This window comes from Mus caroli, unplaced genomic scaffold, assembly GCF_978045245.1.
Source record: "Mus caroli unplaced genomic scaffold, Mus_caroli_1 scaffold_7, whole genome shotgun sequence".
In the NCBI taxonomy this organism is placed as follows: domain Eukaryota; kingdom Metazoa; phylum Chordata; class Mammalia; order Rodentia; family Muridae; genus Mus; species Mus caroli.
Genome location: NW_028227262.1, coordinates 20,277,421 through 20,304,260, shown reverse-complemented (window position 1 = coordinate 20,304,260; position 26,840 = coordinate 20,277,421). Strand labels below are relative to the sequence as shown.

At 42.6% G+C, this 26,840-nt stretch overlaps 1 protein-coding gene across 2 annotated transcripts; it reads right to left on the bottom strand.

The window, feature by feature from the left end:
• Positions 1 to 1,489: 1,489 nt before the first annotated feature.
• On the bottom strand, positions 1,490 to 14,267 carry LOC110296645 (killer cell lectin-like receptor subfamily B member 1B allele B). 2 transcript variants are annotated; one of them, XM_021165360.3, is made up of 6 exons: positions 14,180 to 14,267; positions 8,960 to 9,058; positions 8,285 to 8,359; positions 6,745 to 6,899; positions 6,287 to 6,402; positions 1,490 to 1,746 (listed from the first exon to the last, which is right to left on the bottom strand). In XM_021165360.3, exons 1-6 carry the CDS (start codon positions 14,265 to 14,267, stop codon positions 1,599 to 1,601), a joined length of 681 nt encoding a protein of 226 aa, XP_021021019.1. In that variant the 3' UTR covers positions 1,490 to 1,598. The 2 variants fall into 2 exon arrangements, with proteins under 2 accessions (XP_021021019.1, XP_021021020.1); XM_021165361.3 differs by having other exon boundaries at positions 6,745 to 6,890.
• Between the last annotated feature and the right edge of the window lie 12,573 nt (positions 14,268 to 26,840).

The following is a 26,840-nucleotide window of genomic DNA, read 5'->3' as shown; positions in this document are numbered from 1 at the left end:
GTTAGCTGGAGCTAAGAAATTAGTGGTGATTAAGAAGAGACCAGCATCGTTGAGGTGACATCTTCTGGGAAGTGTTTTCTGAAAGCACAAAGAGGCTGTGTTCCAGAGATAGGCAATGTTGTACTCCTTCTGCAGTGGGACTTGGTAATGTGTAAGGGTCACCCAGGTGGTACTGGTTTTGAAGGCATGAAGGGGTCACGCAGAGCAGCTCAGGCTCGGCACTGTGAGAGGCCATGGAAGGCCATTGGTGAAGGTGCAGCCCCAGTTGTAATTGAAGGCCCAGGACTGAAGGGGTCACACAGTGTTTTGGAGATGCCAGTACCACAAGATGACCACCAAGAGCAGCAGCAGCAGTGGAGTACAGGCATCTGGAGCCCAGAGGACGACGTGTGTGCTACAAAGGGCATGGCTGGAGAAGTGACCCAAGCCCTTGGAGGAGCCCAGAAGATCGTGAGTTGGATCCCAGACGTTGGACGGTTGGAGATTGATTTTTGCTTTGATTGTGACTGTGCCCTGATATTTTCTCTCTTGAAGGAAGAAACTGTTTTAGTAGAGCCCACAGTTAAGAGACTTTTAATTGTAAAAAGACTTTGGATTTTAAAAGAGATGGATATTTTAGAGATTGAAATTTTAAGAATATGTAAAGACTGTGGGACTTTTAAAGTTATTTAGATCTTGGGGATGAATAAGAATGTAAGGGTTGAGGCTTACTAGTGATGTTTGTGTGTCAAGTTGACAAGAGGTCAATTGTACTGGCTATTTTTGTGTCAACTTGACACAGATGGAGTTATCACAGAGAAAGGAGCTTCAGTTGAGGAAATGCCTCCATGAGATCCAACTGTAAGTCATTTTCTCAATTAGTGATCAAGGGGGAAAGGCCCCTTGTGGGTGGGACCATCCCTGGGATGGTAGTCTTGGGTTCTATAAGAGAGTAGGCTGAGCAAGCCAGGGGAGGCAAGCCAGTAAAGAACATCCCTCCATGGCCTCTGCATCAGCTCCTGCTCCCTGACCTGTCTTGAGTTCCAGTCCTGACTTCCTTTGGCGATGAACAGCAGCATGGAAGTGTAAGCCGAATAAACCCTTTCCTCCCCAACTTGCTTCTTGGTCATGATGTTTGTGCAGGAATAGAAACCCTGACTAAGACACCCAGGATATGTGGGTGCTATTTAAACCTCTCTCCCCCAAATGCCCTAACCCTGGGCTTCTGGTGTCATTCGAGAGCAAAGGCTTTAGTCAATATTCTATCCCTCAGTGTGATGGCTAGTAGGGGACAGGGGAGAGACGGAGATTTCCCCAATAGTCTTCCGAGGCTGTCTGCAGGTGACCTCAGGGACAGAGACCAGCAAAGGTCACACAGACTCAAGGATTAAAATCAGGTGCCCCTCAGCTACCAGGGCTTCTTTCCACAGAACTCCTCTTAGAACGGCACATCTGTGTCTGTGTACACTTCCATTTATACAACGAGGAACCTTCAAAAATCCCAGTGTTTTCAGAGTCCATGCTTTGTGTCGCTAACTGCACTGGGAGGCAGACAGCAGAGACAGGTTAGGTGCAGAGATCTGGTGCGGATGGTAAAGTAATCGGGATGGGATTCACAGTCAGGAGTCATTACACGGGGTTTCACGGTTTAGTTCCTTTTGGCAGATCCAACGGTTGTCTGAAGCACAGCTCTCAGAAATCACTTTGCCCTCCCCCACCGAGAGGACGGCACAGCTGCCATTTTCAGTGTCACCAGTGATTTTTAATCTGAGGAGGAAGAAAATAACCGCCCTTAGTGTTTAGGATTTTCTATAATTCTCCTGAGTTGGCCATCTTCTCCTCTAGACTTCTAAGGACCATGGAACACACAGTTCTTAAGCACAGAACCTTCTTTGTGTAGTGGGAAGTAGTTAATGCAGAGACTCACAAGTGGTCACAGTTCTGAGAATAAGTGATAGTTGAACGCTCAGCTCTAAGTAGGCCAGTTACTCCCTCACCCCTACCACCTGTCACAGGCAACATCATGGAGAAGAGGATGGAAAGACTGTAACAGCCAGAGGACAGGAGGAGTGCCATGAAAATGTCTTCTGGGCTTGACTCGGTCGGTCACTCATGAACTCACTGCCATTGTGATGACCTGCATAAGACCTGCACAAGATTGGGACTGGACGGCCAACATTCCATCCCAGGTAGAAAGGGAGCTCTCGAGACCCCAGACTTTTTTGAGGTTATGGGCAGTTAATAGTTGCTGGGTGAGGAAGTGTTATTTTATTCAGTGATATAGCCATTAATTTGCCTATGCTTCCATGAATAATCCCCTATTCGTATTCAAGTTAGCAATCAGAATTAAACTCAAAGTGTCACACACACTGTTGTGTAGCACTTTCTTCTGATCTGAAATGATCCATCCTGGAGGGAGGCTCATTAAGATTCAGAAAGTTTGCTGGGTGGTTGTGGCTTTTAATTCCAGCACTTGGAAGGCAGAGGCAGGTAGATCTCTATGAGTTCAAGGCCAGCCTGATTTACAGATTGAATTCCAGAACAGCCAGGGTTACACAGAGAAACCCTGTTTTGAAAAACAAAACAACAACAAAGTAAATAATAATAATAATTAAATAAATAATAATCAGAAAGGTCTAAAGGGAAGCTCCTTAAAAGTCAGTAAGTAAACAACTCACAAGTCTTAACAACAAGCTCCTGAAACTGAGCATGAATGGAAACAGATATATGCTGTTGTCATGGCACAGCCCAGGAATATAGTTGTAGAAGTCTGAGTGCTTGTGGGAACACTACAAGAAAATAGGACAAGAGAATTGTGAATTTGTTTCTTTAAAACATGAAATGTTTCTAGAATTGGTTTTTGTGCTCCTCCAAGTGCAATAGATAGGGGTGAGTTTACTTCAGATTGCTTATTGCTACTTCATATAGATAATTGGTGTTTAAACTGTCCTGTGGTCTTCTGGAAAAAACACATTTGTCATGTTCAACCTGTCTTTGTTACTGTCTACAGCTTGAACTCATATGAACTTTCTCAGCCTTCAGTATAAATTGTCTGTGGCTCTGAATAAAGATGATTATTGCATGAGACTTTAGTCCATCTTATTTATTGGCTCCATTAAAAGACCTCTCCCAGGTCCTACTGTCTCTGGAGCTGTGATATGTTGTTCCTCAATATATCAATAATCATGAGTTCTGCTAAAATATATAATTTAACTATGAAGCATCATCTCTCCCATTGTATTTGTGGTTGTCTCGACAATCTCACATAAGAAAATGAGACATGGAAGATTAAATAGCTAATGGCTGCTTTGTGATCCACATTCAGTTATGGCTTATGAACCATGTGTGTCCTAACTGGGCACATATTGAAACCCCTGTGTCCAGCTGGTGATGCTACTCATGGGTGATTGGGTCATGAGGACTCCAATTCTGTCAATGGATTAACTCACTGAGTTTCCAGCTGAATGAAGTGAGCCTTTCAGGAAGAGGCCAGGTCTTTGAGAGGCCTATCTTCCCCCTGTGTCTCTTTTCTCTCTGTTCCTGTCTCAGCATCTTGGCTGTCTCTGCCCTTCTATTGTGTTTCTGCATTGCCACAGGAGTCACAGCGATGGAGCAACAGTCTATAGACTGAGACCTCTCAACTTAAAAAAAAAAAAGGATACCCAATCATCTTCCATTCTTGTTTATCTCAGATATTTTATAATGGTGACAAAGATGTTTTTATCATGGTGACAAAAAGTTGGTTGGTAAGAAATTTTATTGCATTCTCTGCAAGAACTTAATATGTGGGTAGTTTCTCTCAGATGTCAGAGATCCATACTTATATTTATTGTAATTTTTTCTTTCATACTCTATCTATACTATGTTGTTGTCATGGCACAGCCTAGGAATATAGCTGTAGAAGTCTGAGTGCTTGTTAGAACACTCCAAGAAAACAGGACAAAAGTCTTGTGAATCTGTTTCTTTAAAACATGAAATATTCCTAGGTTTTGTTTTTGTGCTCCTCCAAGTGCAACAGAAATTGGTGGGTTTACATCAGATTGCTTATTAGTACTTCCTATAGATAACTGGAGTTTAAACTGTCCTTTGCTTCTCTTGAAAAAACATTTGTGATGCTCAACCTGTCAGTTGGGACCTGATAAAGGGATCTGAAGACTCCCTGTTCTGTATTTTTGTAGCCTCCCCCAGCCTTGAGTAGGCTGGCTTTGACCTTGCTGCCACTGAGTATGAGACCACCTGGGGTGGAGCCTTCCAAATTAGATGGCTCTATTGTTCTGTCACCTGCTGCTGCTCTTCTCCAAGACACTGCTACCTGCTGAAACATCTGACAGATCACCTACAGGCTGGCAACAGGCACCAAGAATGGGTTGGGGGGCAGGGATGAGCCTCCCCCTTTATAAGCACAGACTCTTAGTAAACTTTGGGGCCTTGAACAGAAATATGTCTTGGCCTCCATTATTTCTCTCACCCACCGTTTCCTTCCATACAGCTCCGGCCTCCCACTCAGAAACTCAGTTAGTGTGGCCGCAGGCAGCTACATATTTTCACCAAAATTTGAAATGTGCTGCTTAAGGGATTCCATGTAAAGTATAGGAAAGTATAAAAAAAGACAAAGAAATGAGAAGCAATTATGTGTGTTGATAGGTTCTAAGTAGCCATTTTCCAAAGGAGTTACTCTAGTCCCTGGCTTTAAAACTCTACTGCATCCATCCATCCATCCATCCATGCAGGCATACATACATAGGTACATACATACACATGACCTTATAAAAGGTTGGTATCTTTTTAAATGTAAAAACTTTTAACCATCTTTGGAATCATATTTTCAGGCTGTTCTGAACTTCTTTAATCTTTGATATAGGTGTCACTCTGAACCAATGAACAGAAAGCATGACTTCTCTCATCTATATTTTAGATATAGCCCTATTGTCCTGGGGTAACTAATGTATCAGTGGCTATGAAGTTGTGCCCCTGTCTTCTCAGTTGTTAATCAGTGTGCAGGCAGAATTTATGGTATTGTCATTCTGTAGCCCACAAGTACTTTCCTTTCTTGCTTGCTTGCTTTCTGTCTGTCTTTCTAACTTTCTCTCTCTCTTTCTTTCTTTCCTTCCTTTTTCTTTTTTTCTTTCTTTCCTCCCTGCCTTCCTTCCCTTCTGTTCCCTTTCCTTCCTTCCTTCTTTCCTTCTTTCCTTCTTTCCTTCCTTCCTTCCTTCCTTCCTTCCTTCCTTCCTCCCTCCCTCCCTCCCTCCCTCCCTTCTTTCCTTTTCTCTCTCTCTCTCTTTCTCTCTTCCTTTCTTCCTTCCTTTCTTTCTTTCTTTCTTTCTTTCTTTCTTTCTTTCTTTCTTCTTTCTCCCCTTCCTTCCTTCTTTCTCCCCTTCCTTCCTTCCTTCCTTCCTTCCTTCCTTCCTTCCTTCCTTCCTTCCTTCCTTCTCTTTCTACCAATTCTAAGGGTTGCCCACTCCAGTCCCCCCCCTCACTGAAACCCTCCCTCCATACCCCCTCCCCTTTTCCTCTGAGAGGACGCCTCCCTCGGGTATCCCCCCCATCCTGACCCATCAAGTTTCTGTCAGTTTGGGTGCATCCTCTCCCACTGAGGCCAGACAAGGCAGTCTTCAGGAATGCATACCACAGTCTGGCTACAGCTTTAGGAAAGCCTCTGCTCCAGTTGTTGGGGGACCAAAATGGAGACTGAGCTGCACTTCTGCTACATGTGTGCTGAAGGCCTCCTTTCAATCCTTGTGTGTTTATCTGTTGGTGGCTTAATTTCTGAAAGCTCCCACAAGACCTGCTTTCTATCTGTAAATGTTAGTCACATCCTCATTTGTCCAAAAAGATGATTCTCTGAGATCATCACGTTAGATAGCAAGCTTCCATGGAGAGGGCGCATAGCCCTCAATCTGGCCAAAGTGCAGCAGTATGATATAAACGGAATAGTCCTGCTGCTTGCTAATTGATTCCTGAGTAAGCTCTGAAGCCCTTCTCACTATACCAATTAACCTTTTTATTTTATTTTATCTTATTTTTATTTTTTTTAAAGGAGAAGGCTTTGGATGAAAACAGAGCTGGAGGCTGGAGCTAGAGGAGGAAGGGGGCAGAGCAGGAGACAGAGCAGAAAGTCCCCTGATGCAGACATGGGGGCAGGTGAAGCAGGTGGAGTAGCTGGCTGCTGAGGGACTGTCCCCAGCAGAAAGACTAACACGCTTATACTACACAGATTCTCCATGTCTTTACAATTAGCCCCCAAGGGGAACCCCCAAAAGCCCCTACAACAGAAATGAATATTCAAATTAGCTCTTCTAATACTCACACATCAGAATTTAAAGTTGAGCCATTTATCCACTTCCATTTCATGTCTGGCAATGTGTAACTTAGTCCAATCCAAAATGAATTGTATTCCTTCTTTATTAAGTCCTGTAGGAATTTCTACAATCAAAACAGAGCAGAGGACTTATTCCTGAGTCTGTGTATTGGTGACTAAGATTCTACCAGCCTCCTGAAATCTAGTTCAAGGTTCACCTGTACCCATTCGGAATCCCAAGGGTTAATTCTTCCTCCTTTGTGAAATTTGTGCCCCATATTATGGATCTAAAGGACACTCTTCTTACACATGTAGTTATTGGCTCACATGTCCAGTTAGTCTCTCACACTATGAGCTTCTATAATGTAAAGTCTCCACCTCCTTTGTGTGGAAAATCTGTTAAGTTTAGAGATGTTGGTGTAGCTTAAAGAACATGCTAATGAGTTCTGTTTTATTGAACAACTTACCAGTTCTTCTTGGTCTTGAATAAGCTGCAAAGTGGCTCCTTTTCTATTACAGTCAGCTAGACTTTCCTTCCAAGTGTTGGAAACTTGAGAAGCATGAAAGCACTTATCTCGGTGTGAAAGCCAGTCTTGTGGGCACTCTAGCTTAGCTGAACAATCTGAAGCAAGAGAAAGACATGATGCATTTCTACCCTGTTCTTGCTGTACCACAGCTGATTATACACAGTAGTGTTTACTAAGTAACACTTTTATTAACATGTACAGGAACAAGATTGCTGTTATGACATATTTAATATATATAAATATCAAAGACTTTATTTTTGTTTCTATTAATTAACTTCAGATAAAGTTAACTATCTGACAAATTTATTAAAACAATCAAGCATTTCTTGTGGTAGTTTGAATAAAAATAGCCCCCTTCCCCAGACTCATATATTTGAGTGCTTAGTCAACAGAGAGTGGCACTACTTTTGGAGTTATAGCCCCATTGAAGGAAGTGTTCATGGGGGCTGGGCTTTGAGATTTCAGAAGCCTAAACCAGGTTCAGTGTCCTCTCTTCCTGCTCCCTGCAGATCCAGATATAGAACTCTCAGCTGCTTCTCTAGGATCATGTCTGCCTGTATGCTGCCATGCTCCCCACCATGATGGCATGGACTTAAGCCTCAGAAAGTGTAAGCAAAGCCCAACTAAATGCTTTTCTTTATAAGATTTGCTGTGGCCATGTTGTCTCCCCACAGTAATAATCTAACATTGAGTCTAAAGCATTTCTCTAAAGCATATTCCTTTTTTTGTATGTGTGTGGTTCATGTGTACGTGTGTGCAAGTACGAACGCCTATGTACATGAAGAGGCCAGAGAAGAATGTAAGATCTCCCCCTCTCTCCCTCCTCACCTATCCTTTAGAAGCAGGTCTTTCTTTCAACATGAAGCTAATGGTTTTTCTGCAAAGCTGAAAGCCAGCAGGCCTCAGTGACCATCCTGTCTCTACCCGCTGCAGGGCTGGGGTGTTTATCACATAGATGCTGGGGTTATATCGCTTACACACTTACACACAAGCACTCTTTTTTTTTTTTTTTTGGTTTTCGAGACAGGGTTTCTCTGTGTAGCCCTGGCTGTCCTGGCACTCACTTTGTAGACCAGGCTGGCCTTGAACTCAGAAATCCGCCTGCCTCTGCCTCCCAAGTGCTGGGATTAAAGGCGTGTGCCACCACGCCCGGCTCCACACAAGCACTCTTAACTACTGTGCTGTCTCTTAAACCCCCATACTTTACTTTTTAGCTTAATATTTGTCTGTTAGTGACCAACTGGGCTTGCAGCCTGAGGAAGCATGGCCAAGTTGCTAAGATGCTGACAAATTTAAAATAAATTTGTCAAGGTCACATAGCTTCAGTGAAGTGTCCTGCACCATCACCTACAGGTCACATGACTTTTGACAAGGTCTTAACGTTTTCATGCTTCTGTTTTCTCAAACATGAGACTCACAATGGTGTGAGCTTGCCCAAAGGTGTCATGGTAGTGATCAAAGACCAGAATGTCAAGTTTACCTGTTGTATTTGTTGTTCTGTTCTCTTGAACATCCACACAGATTTTTTGTACTGATGATTTTTGTACTGATAGCACTGGTAATAAGAAAACAGAGGCAGAAGATGAAAAACTGTTAAACTAGAATGCGTATTGTATCTATCACTTCAGGAAGTGAAGTCATCTCCACAAGCTTGAGTATGGTCAGGAGACAATGCATTAGCAACATGTTAACAACAGACTGGTGGGAGACAGAATAAAGAGAGAACAAAGAAACAGATCACTTTGATTCACAGGGCTGTTAGGCTACAGGTTATCTAAGGGCGCAGCTGAGTCTCTCACTCTGCTCACACTCCTAACTTCTCTGGAAGTATACTCACACCCACAGTGTCGTCTGTGAGCATCCTCACATCCACACCAAGGAGAAGGTTCCTGACTGCCTTCTGAGGTTCAGTAGACACCTAATAAGCTCATATTTAGGCATTGTGGCTTTCATTTCTATTGTCGCCTTGTCACATGTGTGACCTTTTGCAGCGTTCTAGTACACATGTGTCACCCTATAATGATTCACAGAACTGGGAAGAAAAGAAGTGTGAGAGGGGACATTGTCCCATAACTGCTCATCATTGATCTTTCCCCAGACTCAAGGTAGCCAGATCATGTAAAGAAGCTGAAATAAAGAATTCTGTCTCACTTACCCAAGACACTGAGTCCAATCACGACCAGCACAAGAAGGATGAGGCCAGCACAGCCAAATTTCAGAGCCAACCGATGCCAGCGAGGGCAGCGACAGGTGTCTGAGAAGTTAGAGACGATACACGTTTAATCTACTTGAGTGCATTTGGAATGAAAGTCAGAGGTAATTAACATGGATTCAAGTTGGGGGTGGGGTGGGGTGCAGAAAAGAACCTTTCTCAGCCAGCTTACTGTACAGTTCTTCAAGATGAGTCGGGTCAAACAGTGTTTTCTCTGATAACATAGGACTACTTGACTACTCGTACATGTTTCATGTGAAAGGGGTGTGAGGAGGGGCGAACTCGACCGATGAGGAAGATGTCCTGAAAACTGCTGAGGGAGGACTTTACAAAAATAAGTTCTGTTGTGGATAGGAGCCAGCATTTCCCCCAAGAAGGAGCCTCTTCACTTATAGAAGGTGCACACACACACACACACACACACACACACACACTTACACACACAGAGAGAGAGAGAGAGAGAGAGAGAGAGAGAGAGGGAGAGGGAGAGGGAGAGGGAGAGGGAGAGGGAGAGGGAGAGAGAGAGAACTCAGTTTCATGCTAGGAACCGCCTTTGGTGCTGGTGACGTACAGTAATTCTATTATGTAAGTTGGGCCTGCTTCACTGTTGTCAAGAATGACCTCTGCCAATTTGGAGCAAAGCTTAGGCATCTCTGCTGCCTTGTTTGCTCTGGACAGAGTTTCAGTGTGTGTGGCCCTGGCTGGTCGAGAACCCTAAGCAGACCCGGGTGCTTAATATCTAAGCAGACCACTTAATATTTATCAACTGTTGTTGGCTACAGGTTATGAAAGTGCAGAAATTAAAATGGCAGACAAAGGGGGTACTGTGGTTTATGTAACACATGCCTACATCTACAATGCTACATTGATGAATGACTGGGCCCAATATCTTTGCTTCTCTTGGTGACCATATCAATTACTATACAGTGAGTTCTCACATTTATAAGAAGTTGAGGTACATCAAGTTATGAAATATGTTCATAAAGTATCATGATTTGGTCAATTAATTTTGATTTAAGACAACCTTGAAAGTATGGGTGTCATATGGGAAACAATAACAATAGTTTAATTTATGAAAATACTATGGAGAAATACTAGTTAGCTCCTATGCCTATAACTATTATACTTCCTTACTGCTCTCCTTTGGCCTGGATTATTTACATTTACAATCACAATGGTTTAATGAACTCTATCTAAGAAAGCTTTCCTAGTTGACTTTCAGTTGCTCTTCCTTCTCTTTTTGTCCAGGTTGGCCTCTAGCTCTCCATGGGGCTAAGAGTGGCCTTGAACTTCTGCCTCCATCTCTCAGGTTCTGGTGTCATAGGTATAAACCACATACCTGGCTAAGGTCTTTACTTCTGCACAGCACCATTTGATATATGTGTGTGTGTGTGTGTGTGTGTGTGTATTTCTCTTTTATTTTCTAAGTATTTCTTAATATAATAAATATATGTTTTGAGTTAACTCTTATTAATAAAAATCAGATGGGCTGTCCTTTATTTGCATTGTAATTTCAAGAATTGCCTTTATACCCATCTCTATTTTCTCTCTGTATTGTTTTTTTTTTTTACATTATCCATAGCAACTGAATTGCTTGACCCAGTTGAAGACAAACACCAGTTGTCTCTAGTCTCTAGACCAGAATTGAGATATGACATCCACTGAAGCAAGTTAGTTCCTTTTAAAATATTCCTTTAGAGAAAGGATAAGAGGAAAGGTTGGCAAGGGAGAAAAAAAAAATGTTCCGGAAGAGACAAAAGACAGTCTAACTTATGCTTGTAGCAGTAACTGTAGACCCAACAAAGTACAGACTGTAGATAATTACATGTGAAAAGCTGCATTTGTGTTGAACACACACACCCTTTCTCCATCGTTGTTCTCTAAACAAAAACACCATGCCAGCTGTTCCTCTGGCTTTGAAATGGGCTGAAAGTAATCTACAGATTATCTGAAGCGCACAGTCACATGCAAGCAGGTTACTGGTAACTGCTACATTATATGTAAGAGACCAGCATATGTGCAGGTTGGAAGCAATCCTTTGTGGACAGTGAGAACTGTTGTATCACAGTGAGAGGTGATACGGGACAGTCATGGATGGAAGCAGTCACTGTGTTGGGTTTGAGGGTGTGGCCAGTGGGTCACCAGTGCTTCTGTGTCCTGGATGGAAGGACACCAGAAGAGACTCCAAAGCCCCAAGGCCCATAATAGTTTTATAACCCATGAATGTTCTTATTTATAAGATGTGGGCAATATCTGCTACCGAATGTTCTAGAGAGAACTGTATGCGATAATCATTCTAAATCCCCGATCATAGCATCTGACCTTTGGTAACTGCTAACAAATATCATTTTCTTCTTATTTTTTTTTCTAAAAAGCAAGGGTTTTTGTTTTGTTTTAATTATAGGTAAAAAGTAATTTGAGTGACTTAATTTTTTTTAATCCATCCATGACAACATTTAAAGAACTCTACTTCTCAGAGTTGGGTTCCCTGTACTGTCTTGTTTTACTATTGAACTTATATACCGAAGGAGCTATGTGAGCATTGGTTATGTGGCAGAGCCTGCATGGAGCTCTTCTTTGGTATTCATGCAATGCTAAGTCATCTCCACTGTTCTAGGCATTCCAATGGCTTCCCCCTCAACATCTGCACCTATGGAATTCCCTCCAAGTCCCTTCCAACCTGTCATCATTCCTCCTGACTTGATCTCCAAAACATACCAGGCATGTGTGTTCCCCTGCAACACCACAGGCATGTTCTCCCTTTGCATTCGCAGGTCCAGCTTCCTAGAAGACTCATCTCTCAGACACTCAGCCTTGGTCCCCAGCATCTTTGAGCGCTGGACTCCAGCATCATCTCTCTAAAAGGCCTGCCTTGATGACTCTGCTTGACATGATGCTGTCTCTCAAGACCAAACTCTCAAGTCCCACCTAGATGCTTTTCTTGTTGGCATTCAGCATCTCAAAGTTGTTGATGCAAGTGTTTATATCACTGATTTTAAACTTCACAGTAATATAAAATCCACAGGGAGAAAGATGTTTTCCTGTTTCTTCATGGCTATTTCCCCAATGTCCAGAGCATTATTTATCTTATTGTAATTAGTTATCTCTGAATGAATGAACAAACTCCAGGGGCATTCGTACCGATTTTACCATCAAAACAGACCTTTGGTCATTTAACCACAAAGAAACTAGGTCACTGCCCCCGTCCCGCTTTCCGGTCCTTTTTGCTGGCAGATCTAATCGTGGTGCTTCGAGCTTACCACAGCTTGAGTCCTTTAGCTAACAGGTCCTGGCGGTTTCACAGTTACTATGCCAGTGCGTCAGCATTTTCTCTTCAAATATTATGCTCAGACATTATTTTTATTCTACTGTTATTTGTTTCTTTTCTTCAGGCTTATTTCCAGATTAGTAACCTTTAGGATAATGATTACTTCTTTTTAGCTGTTTTAAAGACTTCCTAGACACTTTTTATGAATTTGGTTGTCAGCCTAGCCTTTACCGCTGAAACATCTCACCAGCCCTCTAGTTTTCTTGATTTGGGATCATAGACAGTAGGATTTGAGAAAAGCATTATTATTTTTCACTATATTAGTTTTCTTTTTTCTTCTTCTTTTTTAATTAGGTATTTTCTTATTTTGCATTTCAAATGCTATCCTAAAAGTCCCCCATACCCACCCACCCCCACTTCCCTACCCACCCACTTCCACTTCTTGGTCCTGGCGTTCCCCTGTACTGGGGCATATAAACTTTGCAAGACCAAGGGGTCTCTCTTTCCACTGATGGCTGACTAGGCCATCTTCTGATACATATGCAGCTAGAGACATGAGCTCCGGGGGTGGGGGGTACTGATTAGTTCATATTGTTATTCCACATATAGGGTTGCAGACCCCTTCAGCTCCTTGGGTACTTTCTCTAGCTCCTCCATTGGGGGCCCTGTGTTCCATCCAATAGCTTACTGTGAGCATCCACTTCTGTGTTTGCCAGGCACTGGCATAGCCTCACAAGAGACAGCTATATCAGGGTCCTTTCAGCAGAATCTTGCTAGTTTTCTTATACCATTTTCAACAAGGTCTTTTCTCCACTTTTGCTAGGCATGGTGGGAAAACAAAGACTTGCTTTTTCCCAACACAAAATATCTGACACCATCAGCTCCCCGTGGAGTTATCTACCAGGCCCTCTTCCACTCTCCACTGACGCTTACATTAACATTATAATAAAGCTTATTTGGTGACTCTGAGACTTTCTCCTTGACTCAAACCTTTGACAATTTAATAGTTTCTAACAAGAACCACTAAAGTTGGAAGTCCACATGTCACAATACATAGAGGACATCACATTGGAAAACAACTGCCCTGTGTTCAGTTAGACAGCAGACTAGAATTTTGTTTTCATGATTATTTTATACACCCTCTACCTGAGTTTCTGTTCTCTTACATCTCAGCCATCCCTATGTCATGTACTTCACCTCTTAGTAGACTTCCACATTTCTTTTGCTAGGGTCATTAAATCCTCTGGTGGACAAGAGTGCTACTTTTGGCCAGCATTGAAAGATTAATTCCCAACTGGCTCAGGTAACTTGTGGTTCCTCCATTTATAGCTGTTATACTTTGCAAGAGAGAAAGAACCAGCTTTTTAACAAATTAAATAAATTTTAATATATAAAAATCACTGGCTTTTAATTTAATTCAGACCTTTCATTTTTCCTATGACTTTCCCCACAACGAATGTCTTCCTTTTCGGGTGACAAAGACATTAACAATGAAGTCTACGCCCTTCACTGTGAAGGGAGAGCTGGGGTTGCCACCAAGGTAGAATGGGATCGTAGTGTCCATGTTCTATAGACGAATTTGGAATTAGCAATGGAATGCAGCACGTATCTCTTAAACCACCCCTTGGCTCATGGGAGTAAAATATTATTTCTTAGAATTCTTAGCAAAGGCAGAATAGGAGAAGTAATGTTCGGATTTCCTTCTGACTACACGAGTAAAAATGGACTCTATGGCCTTTTGTAGAACTGCGGTTTTCTGCAGGCAGGATAGCTATACTATTCAACTCTTACCTATACCTGCTTGTCACCTTTAAATCAATGACTTACACCCATAAGTTTTAGAGGATAATCTTAACTCTGGAAGATAATTCAAATGCCAGAAGCAAGCTGCTTACCTGGGGAAAGAGATGGGGGTGATTCCTGCTTAGGTTCTTGGATCCTGGCTAGGTTTAAATCTGCATAGACCAGTGTTGTTGAATCCATTGTAGATGGAGGGACTTGACACTGGCCTGGTGAACAGGGACAAACTTTGAGTCCTGTGAGGTGAAATGAGCCAAAAAGGAAGTCCGCTGGGTATGCTGTGCTGTGTGTGTCCACACCCGCCCACACTGGTGGCTGAGGGTTTCTCCATAGCTATTGACTTTGGTGTCTGTCCTGCTCTCAGGCTTCCTTTTCTTTTTTTTTCTTTAGACAAGAATGTGCCATATACAGAACATAGGGTTTGGTTTCTAACAAATTTCTGGAAAGGTCTTTCTTATGTTCTTATTCCTCTAACCATCTGTTATGAGTTATCCTCTCAGATCTCCAATGAGTGAAATATTTATCCTGAGTTCAAATTTACCTTTCCCTCAGCCCCCAGGGATTAAGACGTGTAACATTTTATTCTATGTTATGAAAATGTGGATTAGGACACAAATGTACTATCTGACGTGAATTGAAGCTCTAACATCCTCCTGAAATTTGCATACTGTGAAGGGAGCTGTGGATTGTGGAGATGCGGCTGGGACTGTGGTGAGAACCCATGGCGACACAACAGGGAAAGCAGCAGGTCCCACTCAGTGCTGTTCTGAGCTAAGGGCTCCATCATTCAGAGCTCAGGGAGTGGAGGACTTGTGCTAACTCATCCAAGGATTTGTAGGCCTAGAGCCTTAGAGCAAGGACCACAAATGCCCCCAAGTCAGGTATTGTCATATCACAAGTGAAAAAGAAGAAGAAAAGCAAGGATTTCCTTAAAGCCGCTTTCTGTGGTCAGAGTGGAATTGAACAAGTATCTGGTACTGGCAGCAGTCTACTGGCTTTGAATTCTAGGAGACAGGGGATGTGTACAGACAACGTGGGGGTCACACTCAATTTTCCATCACCATGATGACTATGAAGTATGGGCAAGCCTGTGTTAGCATCTCACAGATCACTTAAGACACTGTGAAATGTCCTCAGCTGTCACTGATGACAGTCCCCTCACTCAATACTCATGCTATTGAAACCTAAGACTTCAACAAGTGTATGAGATTCTCCAGAGTTGTCCATCCTGAGAGATTCTATGTATTTATTTTGCTCAGATTACTAAACCTAGCAGGCAACAGTACTAATTTCAACCAGTGCTGAAATGTTAGTGTATATATAAATTTCAAATACATCAGGACCTCAGGCTTTAGTATATATAAGAATCACCTGAAAGTTTGTTAATAATTCACTTCCTATACTTAACCCTCCTCTCTTCCCTAGATATCACGAGTATCTTCAGTGGGAAATGTGTGAATAACATTCCAAATATTTGAGGTGGCTCATGGATTATGCTTAAGCAAACAGCCTTGGGGTCAGTGAATAAGAGGATAGATTAGAAAGATCAAGAGTACAGAGAAGTCTGAAGCTGAGATTAGATGAAAAATAAATCTTTGAAGATTGAAGTTTAAGGTGGTTTTTAGGTTTACTTTATTATTGTATGTGTATTGGTGTTCTGTGGGTGTGAGCTGCCATGTTGGCATGTAAGGTGGGAATTGTCCCTCTGGAAGGACAGCTGGTGCTCTTGACTACTGAGCCATCTCTGCAAGCCCAACATTGAAATGTTGCACATTCTGAAGCCTGACCGTGATGGATCTACAATGGCCTTACTAAAATCAAGAGATGTGAGGGGAGATACTTCCATCAGCAAGTGCTTCCAAAAGCCTCTAAGCCACAAATCGTAAAGAAACTAAAAATAACAACCAGTGACGATTGTTATTGCCCATGCAGCTGATAGACCACTTTTCCTGTGACAGAGTGGCAGGGGCAATACCAACTACTGAAAGTAGTTTTTTTTTACAACAGAAGTTTTGTTATGTGGCCATCATTGAACAGATAAAAATAAAACCCTCCTGAGAATACGTGTCAGGAGAATCTGACTGACCAAAGTCATCCGATCACCTAATTGCCCAAATGATAGTTCCACTGCAAAATATGTCAGATGTCAGGACTATAATGATCTTGTTGCTATAAATATAAGGAGTGTGGGCAGGTGTGTGTATTCGTGTGCAGAAGAGTTCAATGTGATATTATGCGTATACAATGCGTTATGAAATCTAAAGAGCTTAAAGCGTGAATGATTGTATGTGATCCTGGGTTTTATTTATTTTTATTTGTCCATGTCCGTGTATGTGTTTATGTCTGGGTGTGAACACAGTGTATGTCTGTGTGGTGTATGTGCATGTGTTTGGGAATGTACACACCTATGTGCATGCCCAGAGGCCAGAGGAGAGTTTTGGATATTCTTTCTTTCTTGTTCCTTTGATGCATGGTTTCATTTGGAGCTTGTAATGACTTTGTGTTTGCAGCTAGTCTGAAAACCAACAGCCTCCAGCCGTCCTCCTTTCTCTTCCCCTCTGGATGCTGGGGTTATAGGTGTTCCTGAGACCACACCTGGCGTGTTACATCATTCTTATCTGCTGAGCTATCTTTCCAAACCGTGATATGGAGTTTTAGAGAGGCTATAGTCAAAGTCATATTGAAAATCTCAAGGATTAAGAAAGACAGCTTTCCCATGATAGCCCGCTTTGATATTGAACTCTTTTGCTTTAATAGTGGAAGTTAGGATGTGTAGGAAGCATAGAGCAAAATATAAGCATTATTCTCTAGTGTGAAGGAATAAAAAAAGAGTGTTGTATGCCGGCCCGCAGCTTACAAGGACCGGGTACACCTGGGAGGCAGGCTGGGGCTGAAAAGAGAAACTAGACGGTCGAGAGAGAAAATGGAGCCAAGACAAAGGTACTGATCAAGGCCCACGATTTTACTCAGAAACTGTGCTTATAAAGGGGGAAGGCCCATTCTCCCCCCCCCCCCCCCGCCCCCACTCTTGGTGCCTGCAGCCATTCAGTCAGAACTCAGGAACTCAGTCACCAGGCTTCTTGATGTATTGTTGACAAGTTGTTAGCACTAGTCTGCCAGAGCTGTTAGCAGTAAGTCTCCAGTTCCACAGGTAGTCAGCTATCTCAGGAACATCTCTGGAAGACAGGTTCAGCCTCTCAGCAGGTAGCAGAAGAGCAGGGCAATTATCATTTCAAAGAGGAGCCAGTCAGAAGAAGCCTGCCAAGTCGGGAAAGCTGCACTGCAGGTGGCCCCACCTCAGTGGCCGGCCTGGTCTATACCAGCCTGCTTCAGGCTGGGGGAGCCTACAAAAGAGGCTGTACAAAGACAATGGAGGGGCTGGAGAGATGGCTCAGTGCTTAAGAGTACAGGCTTCCCTTCCAGAGGACACAGGTTTGATTCCCACCATCTACTTGGCAGCTCCAAAACTGTAACTCTCGTCCCAAGGGTCCTGATACCTCTTCTAGGTTCTATGGCCACCAAGTGCTCACACCATGCACAGATACACATGCAGACAAAACACCCATACACATGAAATAAAATGAGAATAATATAGCAAATTAAAAAAAAAAAAAGACCAGACAAGGTGACTGATATTTCAAAAGTTAAAATCAAGAAAACTTTACACAGATACAAACAAACAAACAAACAAGACAAAAGCAGGGACAGATGACCCAGTTAGAGTAAGGAAGGAATACTTTATAAATTAAGGCACCATGAACGTATGAGCATCTTCAGGAAGAGCTTTTTTAAAAAATTATCCTAAAGATGATTCATCAGCAACTAGGAACTCAATGATCTGGTGGGCTCCATAGAGAAATAACCACAGGAAGACAGGAAGGCAGTAAATACACGAGCAAAAACATTTACTGACAATAACCAGTTTGGTTTAGGGAGTAAGAAGCTATAGTAGCAGAAGTGAAACATTCACTGTGAGTCAGAATTGTGAGCGAAACAAACCTCTTTTCATGAAAGAAGAAGTGTTTGTAAAGGATAACAGGATGGGAGAAAAAGAAGGGAGACTGTTGAAGAAATGGGGTATCAGTATGACCAAAGCATGGTATATGCACGGATGGATTGTGTCACAAAGAAAACGATTATGTTTTACACTTATTACTTCTAATAAATAGTGGGAAAAAAGACTAACCACTTTCCTTTCTAGACATTCTGGTCTCAGTTGATCCATAATAACTGCAGGAAATGGAGTCACGGAGATGCTGTCTTCAAAGTGGTGATAAATTCATTCTAATCAAAAACATTATAGTCAGCCAAAATTACCCTTCAGAAACAAAGAAACTGAGACTTTCTGAAATATTCAAAAGCTGAAGGAACATATTACCACTGGACTTGTTTCACAAGAGGTAATCCAGAGTCAAATCAAGTCAAAGCAGGAGGACACTCAAGAGAAAAACAAAGTCATAAAAAGTCTTCAGCATACACAGCAACACAGGTTGTAATACGGGTACATAGATTTTAAATGTTGAACATATAAGAAAACAGGAATAATCAATTATACGACAGTGTGTATGTGATACTTTAAAATGCCATATGTAACATCAGTGACAAAGCCTTGGGTGAGTAAGACTAATCGGATGTTTCGTGATTGAAATTAAGCTAAAGCCAGTTTAAGATAAAATTCTGCACTTTTAAGCTTTATATATGAACTAACAAGATGGCTTAGTGGGTAAAGACACTTGCCACCAAGTCTGAGTCCGAGATGGATGCTGGAACACACATCGTAGATAGAAAGAGAGGACCAATTCTAGCAAGTTGTCCTCTGATCTCCACATGTGTGCACACAGACTTTAAATTTAAATAGTACTTTTAAAAAATTCTTAAAAGCTTTTTTATATAATTGCAACAATAACCACAAAGCTAATGCATATAGTGCCTTAGTTGTTCTATTGCTATGAAGAGACACAATGACCAAGGCATCTTATAAAAGAATGCAATTAATTGGGGCTTGCTTACAACTTCAGAGAGTGAGTCCATTTTCATTATGCTCATGGTGTGGACACCCCCCCACACACACCCCCTGCCCTGCCAAAGTCCATGTCCAGTGACATACCTCCTCCAACAAGGCCACCCCTCCTAATGCTTCCTAAACAGGCCACCAACTTCGAACCACATTCAAATATATGAGCCTATGTGGTCATTCTCATTCAAGCCACCACCATAGAATAGAGACAAAAGAAAATGAATTGAGTATCAAAGCATAGCATTACAAAAAACAATTTACAAAATGAGTCAGTAAGAGAAGACACAAGAGAGGGGGAATCAGAAGCACTGACAGGTAACAAAGTAGTCACTTTCTGCACTCCCCTTATAACAGCAACTCAAAAAGAAAATTAAGAGAACAATTCCATCTATAATATCATGAAAGAGACTAAAATACTTAGGAATAAGCCCAGTTATAGGCATGAAAGTCTTTCGTAGCAAACATCATAAAACATGCTGGATGAAATTAAGCAGACACTAATAAAGTAAACCTTGGATTAATGAGATGGCCGGATTAATACTGTTGAGATGATTGTACTAGCAACATGTTCTACAGGTTCAAAGCAATCTCCATCACAAGCCTAATAGTTATCTCTTTTGAGATAATGTAAAAATGTACTCTTAAGTTTAATCAGAACCTGGAGGGATTCAACATATTCAAAACAGGTTTGGAAGCCTACAAAGTTGGAGGACCGATGTTGCTTTTAAAAAGTCCTTGTTTTCTGTAGTAATGAAGATACTACTTGTATAAAGATGAGCAGAACTGGAAGCCAGTGATGTAGCTCCATTGGTAGAGTGTTTACCTATCATGCACAAAGACAAGCAGATCAAGAGAAAGAAGCACAGAGCAGACAAGATGAATAAATGCCCATGTTTATGGTCAAATGATCTGGATGAATGTATCCACTTAGATACAATGGCCTCTTCAAAGCATAATACTTTTAATTTTTAGTTGTGCGCATGTTCCTGAGTGTGTGTTTGTGTGTACAGGAGCCTACAGAAGTTGGAAGAGGGCACTGGATCTCCTGGAAGTGGAGTTGGTTATAGGCATTTGTGCATCATCATGTGTGTGCTGGGTACTGAACTTAAGTCCTCTGCAAGAGCAACAAAATGTTAACTGGTGAGCCACGTGTCCATCCCTCAGTGAGTAATATTTAGAAAGCTGAATGTCTACACACAGAAAATGAAGTTTGACTCTTATTTTACACCACATGCAAAAATCAACTGGAAATTGATTAGATACCTAAACACAAACCTAACATTTCTGAAAGAAAATATGTAGGGAAATTGTCATGACATTGCACTTGACAGAAACTTCTTGGAAGAAGTACCTAATTTGTTAATAATGAAAGCAAAATAGACAAACAAGACTATGTGAACCTTAAGGATTTTTAAAATGACTATGGTCACAGGTGACAAGAATCATAGGATCCATGAAGCATAGGAAAGGGCCTGGAACATACAGGGAGAGTCCACGGTGGAATACTGGGAGAGGACATACTTCCGGTTAGCCAATGTCTCCATCAAACCCAACTCCTACCTTTAACCACCTCCTAAATTTCCATCCTACATGGGATTAATTCACTCATTATGTGAGAACCCTCAGAACTGAATGGCGTCTGGATATATTCTCACAGACATTCACAGAGATGTGCTTTTCTAAGACCTTAGGCATTTGTTTCTTCATCCAAGCAAACTAGCAATCATGGTTAAGTACCACAACAGCATAAAGATGGCCAAGGAACTTGTGAAGAGTTGTACAACATCCCTAACTATCATGAGGTTTGAAATTAAGACAGTGAGAAAAGACCTCTGGTTTCCAGTTATGCATGAAGGAGCCTGGAAGTTTCCAGTTCATCCTGGTAACAAACACCAATGTGAAACAGCTGGAAACCAAAGGGCTCTTCAAGGCCCTGCAAAGAGAGGTAAGGGCGCAGGGAAAGATGTGCTCCCCGTACTAGAGGGATAGAGGAGGGAGGGCAGGAAGCCATGACTCGTGCTAGCAGAGATCCAGGCTCTGCTTCTCCTAAAAGAGATCCAGAACCAGCAAACCTCAGCTGCGATTGCCAACGTGCTGCAGACTTAGAGTGGTTAACTTTGTAGTTACTCAGAGCTCTGGCAGCCAATGGAAAGGCAACCGCAGTTTGTGAACCGAGACTGGCCTTCGGGAACTTGCCCGTGTTTTCGTAGTAACCACCAAGTAAAAATACACTTAAGAACATCATGGGGAAGAGAAACAATTATGTTTGGAAAAACATGACAGAGCCCTCTACTCCTCCTAATGGATGTCTGCTCTTAGAAGATGAGAGCGACCCAGCATCTAAGCTGGGATTTTAGCCTACCTGACCAGGGACAGGAGATACAACGCTGTCAAGTCTGATTTTCTCGGAGAAGGGAACTATCAGCTTAAGCCTGCTCTGGCCTTCTAGGTGATCAAAGGAGCTGTCCAAGCTCAGCTGCTTTAGCACAAGACAGAAGGAAATAGCGAAGAAACACTGGAGTTGGTGGCTAGAGTAGAAGGTTACCAACACTCTTACCATAGTCCTCTCTCCTTGCACCTCACCAGAACGCTAAAGGTCTAATTCTGTTCTTCCTTTACCTGGCTACCCTAGAAAAAGTTTCAGGCATGGCACAACCAAAACATGTGATTTGGGAATTAAAATCACAGTGGGGTATCACCTCCTATTCATTGGGCGACTACTCTCAAGCAATTTCTACACTAAGAAGATGAAAGGATATTCCATGTGGGTGAGAATGAGGAGAAGTTAGAAGCGGCATACATCATCGATGGAGAAGCAATGATGTTGCCACCACTGTGGAAAACACTGGCGGAGTCCTCTGATGTGGAAAACGGGATCTCTGTTCTGATTTTTATCACGGATCTCTCAAAATTCATGTTTGCAATTGAGCTCACAATGGAAATTCTGTCAGTATAAAGGCTGAAACCTCTAGGGTCGGGATTAAGCCACGAGGGATCTATCCTCATGAGTGGATCAGGATTTTATAAATGGGACAAATAGAATTTAAGATCTTTTCACTTTTCTACCTACTACCACTTAGGGACACAGCTTTCTAGGGACACAGCTGTCGGTTTATCTCCTCTTCTAGATAAGGCTGCAACATGAAGGGCCTCACCAGACACTAAATACTTGTACCTTGACCTCAGACTTACCAGCTTCTAGAACTGTAAGAAATAATTTATGCTGTGGTCCTATAAGAGATCAAAGACAGAAGAGCCATTTGCATGTTGTTATTCAAGGATGTGGTGCTCACCCAAGCCAGACTGTGGAAGGGCCACTATGGCTCATCAGTGGATGAATGGACAAAACACTGTGCCTACACAAGGAAATATCAAACTTGGCCTCAAAAAGGAAGAAATTCTGATGTGCACTCCAAAATGAAAGAACTGAGAATATCATGCTAAATAAAAGAAGCCAGTTATACAACTTCAAACACCCTGTGGTCTCACTTATAGGAAGCACTTAGAAATGGGGAATTCATAGAGACAGAAAGGGAAGGGAGTCAGGGGTTAGAGAAAGAAAGAATGGGAAGTACCATTTACAAGCGTGCAGATTCAGTTTTGCAAGACAAGGGGATACATCATACACTGGCAGGGTGCTTGCCTAGAACACACAAGGGCCTGGATCCTCTTCCCACCCATTGCAGAAAAGCAAAGGAACCTCTCATGCATGTTGGCACATGGCAGTAATCCAAGGTAATCCATCCCTGGCTACATAAGACCCTGAAAAAACTAACCATAAAACATCTTTCATGATAGAATAGGTACACTTAACAGTTCAGCTTGTCAGCCTGATAGTAGAGTAGCAAATTTTATATTGTGTATACACACACACACACAATCTCAAATTGGGGGCTGGAGAGATGGCTCAGTGGTTAAGAGCACTGACTGTTCTTCCAAATCCCAGCACCACATGGTGGCTCACAACCATCCATAATGAGATCCGATGCTCTTTTCTGGGGGTATCTGAAGACACCTACATATAATAAATAAAGCTAAAAGGAAAAAATCAACAGAGAACTTTCATAACTTGTGTTGGGATTCAGACCCTGGACAAGTGGTTGAGGTACATATTAAACATATCTAAGTGGTTCTCCCAACATCCCTCATATGGCTGACTTACCTCACCCTCTTCCGTGAACTTTACAGCCTGGGCCCTGGGCTACTTCTCCCCCAGAAGCTCTTCCCTATATGATCTAGATGTGTTGGTTCTCTCTCTGCACTCTTTCTCTCATCCTCTTCTCCTTCCCTTCTGTCCCCCTCTGAAGGCGAACCGGTGAACTCACCCAAGAGTTGTGCTCTAATTTGGCTTGAATACCTGTCAACATGGGCTATAGTATTCAGAGACAACAAATAAGACAAGACAGAACTGCCCCCGACTGTGTAGAAAGATTTGAGGACAGTGTGTTCAATGGACTCTCTGATGTCCATAAAACTGTAAAGTAGACAGTCTCTGCAGAAACACAGAGAATAGTAGCAAGTGGAGGGCGAGTGGGCATCTCTGATGATTGTGGAGTGTAGAAAAGCCACCCATCTACAGTCGGCCTCAGGTGATGTGGCACAGTGCGCCACAACTGGTTCATTCAAATCTGATTACAAAAGACTGAGTCAGCTACATTTACACAGTTGGAAAGCATTGCTCTCTCAGGCACATTCTTATCCCCCAGTGGCTGTGGGTTGTCATTTCTTGGCTTCTCATGCACTGGATTCTAGTTGCTCTTTGTCTTGCTGCTTCAAAATTCCCCCAAATTGGCCAGGTATGATGTAATTCCATCAACCTGTACTAGGGGCAGTGGGAAGGCTGAACAGACAGAAGGATTGCTGCAAATTCCAGGCCAACCTAAGCTGTGTAACCCTGCCCGGGCTACAGTGTGAGGCTCTGTCTCAAAAAAACCTGAAAATAAATAAATAAACCAAAGGACTTTGAGTGTGTATATGACTGGGTCAGAACCAAATGTACAGGTATTTATATACGCAGGTCAAAACCAAAACATTATGACTTCTAGATGTCAGGCGAAACTACTGATTAGCTTTCGAGTTTAAATGCAAATCCATTCATATAGTAAGAGATCATTGTCTCTATTCTGTAATAACATTTCACAACACTCAGAAAAATTTCCAACACTGTGATAGAACAAAACATTGGCTAAAGGTTTTGCTATTCCAGTTGCAGAACTTTCCACTGCAAACAAAAGTAGGTCGGTTGGTTTGTTCTTTTCACAGGAAATATCAACCACAAAGGTCTCCATAGAAACAGACTTTTGTAGTTACGGACAGCAGACTCGTCCATCAGCGTATTAGTGGATCAATAACACTAGCCTGAAGTCTGTGGGGGATAGAAAGAGTTAAAATTCCCCTTGCACCCTGTATAGTGGCTCAGTCCTTAATCCCAGAAATCTGAAATAGAGAAGGCAGACCCACAAAGATAGTTTCATGCCAGCCTGGTCATTGTATTGAGACCTTTGCTCAAACACAAGCATACAAACGAAAACCCCAAACCACACACATACGCACACAAAACCAAAAGCTCCCTTTCCCAGCCTGCTAATGGTGTCTATTTTTTTTCTTTTTTAAAGAAATATGTCTCACATAATTTTGTGTTATCTAAAACAAAAACTGTAGATGGGGTATAAGACAGCCACTAGAAGTTAAAATTTTCAGTTCCCCTTTTATAAAGCAATGTGGTTCTCTTAGTAGCCAGTTGTTTATGTTACTCTCCATATTACTTGTTGGGAGAGCACATGTATAAGTTGAAGTATGAAATTCAAGTGCATGGCATAAGATTGGCAAGAGCAAATATAAGGCAAAAAGCTGCTTCTCCGTAACTGAAACTGTAAGTTGGAGCAGGTGCTTGCCTGCTGTTATACAGATAGTTGTGTTAGGGATGGGGGTGAAAGTTACAGAATTGACATAAAGTACAGAGAGTCCCAAGCTAGCAGCCAATCAGCTTTGGCTTTGTAATTATGGTCGGTAGGCATGGTAACCATTAGTGTATTAATGGGCCAATAACACTTGCCTGATGTCTGTGGGGATAGACAGTGTTACAGTTCCCTTTGCTGTATCCAGGTGCTCTTAATCCTAGCACTCTGAAGCAGAGGCAGGCAGACCTTTGTGAATTGGAAGAGAGAAATCACCCAAACCAATTTCTGTGTCATTTGTCATTACGTATCCATGGTGAATACACAAACTACATGCATGCAAATACTGTAAATAGTCTTGTTAGCTTCCCAGAACACTCCTGAGAGCTGGGCGCTGCAGGTTCTCTTCTGTAGCTCCTCCTGGCCTTTTATCCTTCAGCCTAGCCAACTTTCTTCTCAAACAGTTCCTCTGGCTTTCTTTATCAAGCCAGAGCCCAGTGGCTGATTTCAAAGCCTTAGGTAGAGACAACTCCGCTATCCCTACTTCTGCCTTTCCACCTCTACTGTCCTGCCTAGAATCACCCAGGAGACCCGGCTCAGGGCACATCTGTGAGGGATTGTCCAGGCTAAGGTTACCCTCTGAGAAGGTATTTGAGGGATCTTCTCAGCAACATTAATGGGTGTGGGAAGTTCCATCTTAACAATGAGGAAGACCATTCCTGGGTGAGGCACAGGAGGGGAAGGGGGAGTGGAGGGGGAGGGGAGAATGAGCCCAGGAATACACGCAGGAATTCACACTTCTGTTTCCTGACTGAGGACATAAAGTTCCCAACCACTTCAAGCTCCTGCTGCCTTGATTTCCACCATGGAGGGCCAAACTAAACCTGTCTTTTTTTCTAAGTTTCCTGTGGCAGGATATTTTGTCGAAGCAACGAGAAACAAAGTGAAGACAATCAACTCATGCTGGCTTTAAAACAAGAATATTGAATTTTGTTCACAAGCAGAATCTTTCGTCTTAAAGCTCGTTACTTTCAGAACACGTTGCCTCAGTCAAGCATAGAGCATATAAAGATGTGGATATCCTGAATCCATCCCTGGCAAGGAAACCTAAAGCTGAGGTTTAGAGTGATGGTCGCCATTTGCTGGTGGGCTCCTTGAAGGAGATGTGGCATGCTGGGGGAGGGCTGGCAAGAACCAGCAGTGTCAAGAAATGCGTGGGGAATTGAAGTGCGTGAACCGAGCGAAGAGCGTAGGTTTGAAGCGAAATTAAGTGGAGTCTTGTCGGAGTGTTGAATTCTTTATTCCATTTGAAAAAAGAGAACCATCTAGTAGCTTGCATCATCAAAATAAGATTCGAGTACTCAATTAACGCAGCTTAAGCTTGCCGGTTCTGGTGGCGCAGGCCGGTAGGATTTGCTGAAGGAGGCAGAGGCAGGAGGATCTGGAGTTCGAGGACAGCCTGGTCTACACATTTTTTTAAATCCCAGTTTCAACAAAAACACAAATCCACGGCTACACTGCGCCCCCAAACAAACTTCCAACCTCCACAAGGCCTCTTTTTATGTTTCTTCCCCCTGGTATCTGATCGGCTACTCTCACCCCTACCCGAACCAGCTTCTTCAGCCGCACCGGCTCCCGCTCCACGCTGCTTACAAACCTTTATCCACGCACACGTCCGACCCTCACGCCTGCCCACGCCGCACTCCACACCCCTCTCTTCCCTACAGGCCTTCTCTACTATCCCCCTGCTTAGCCCTCTCGCGACCCTTTTCTACAGTTCTGCATGTGCGGAACGAACGAGTCAGCAGCCACCGTTCAGAGAAAATGTTCGCTGCAAAGAGT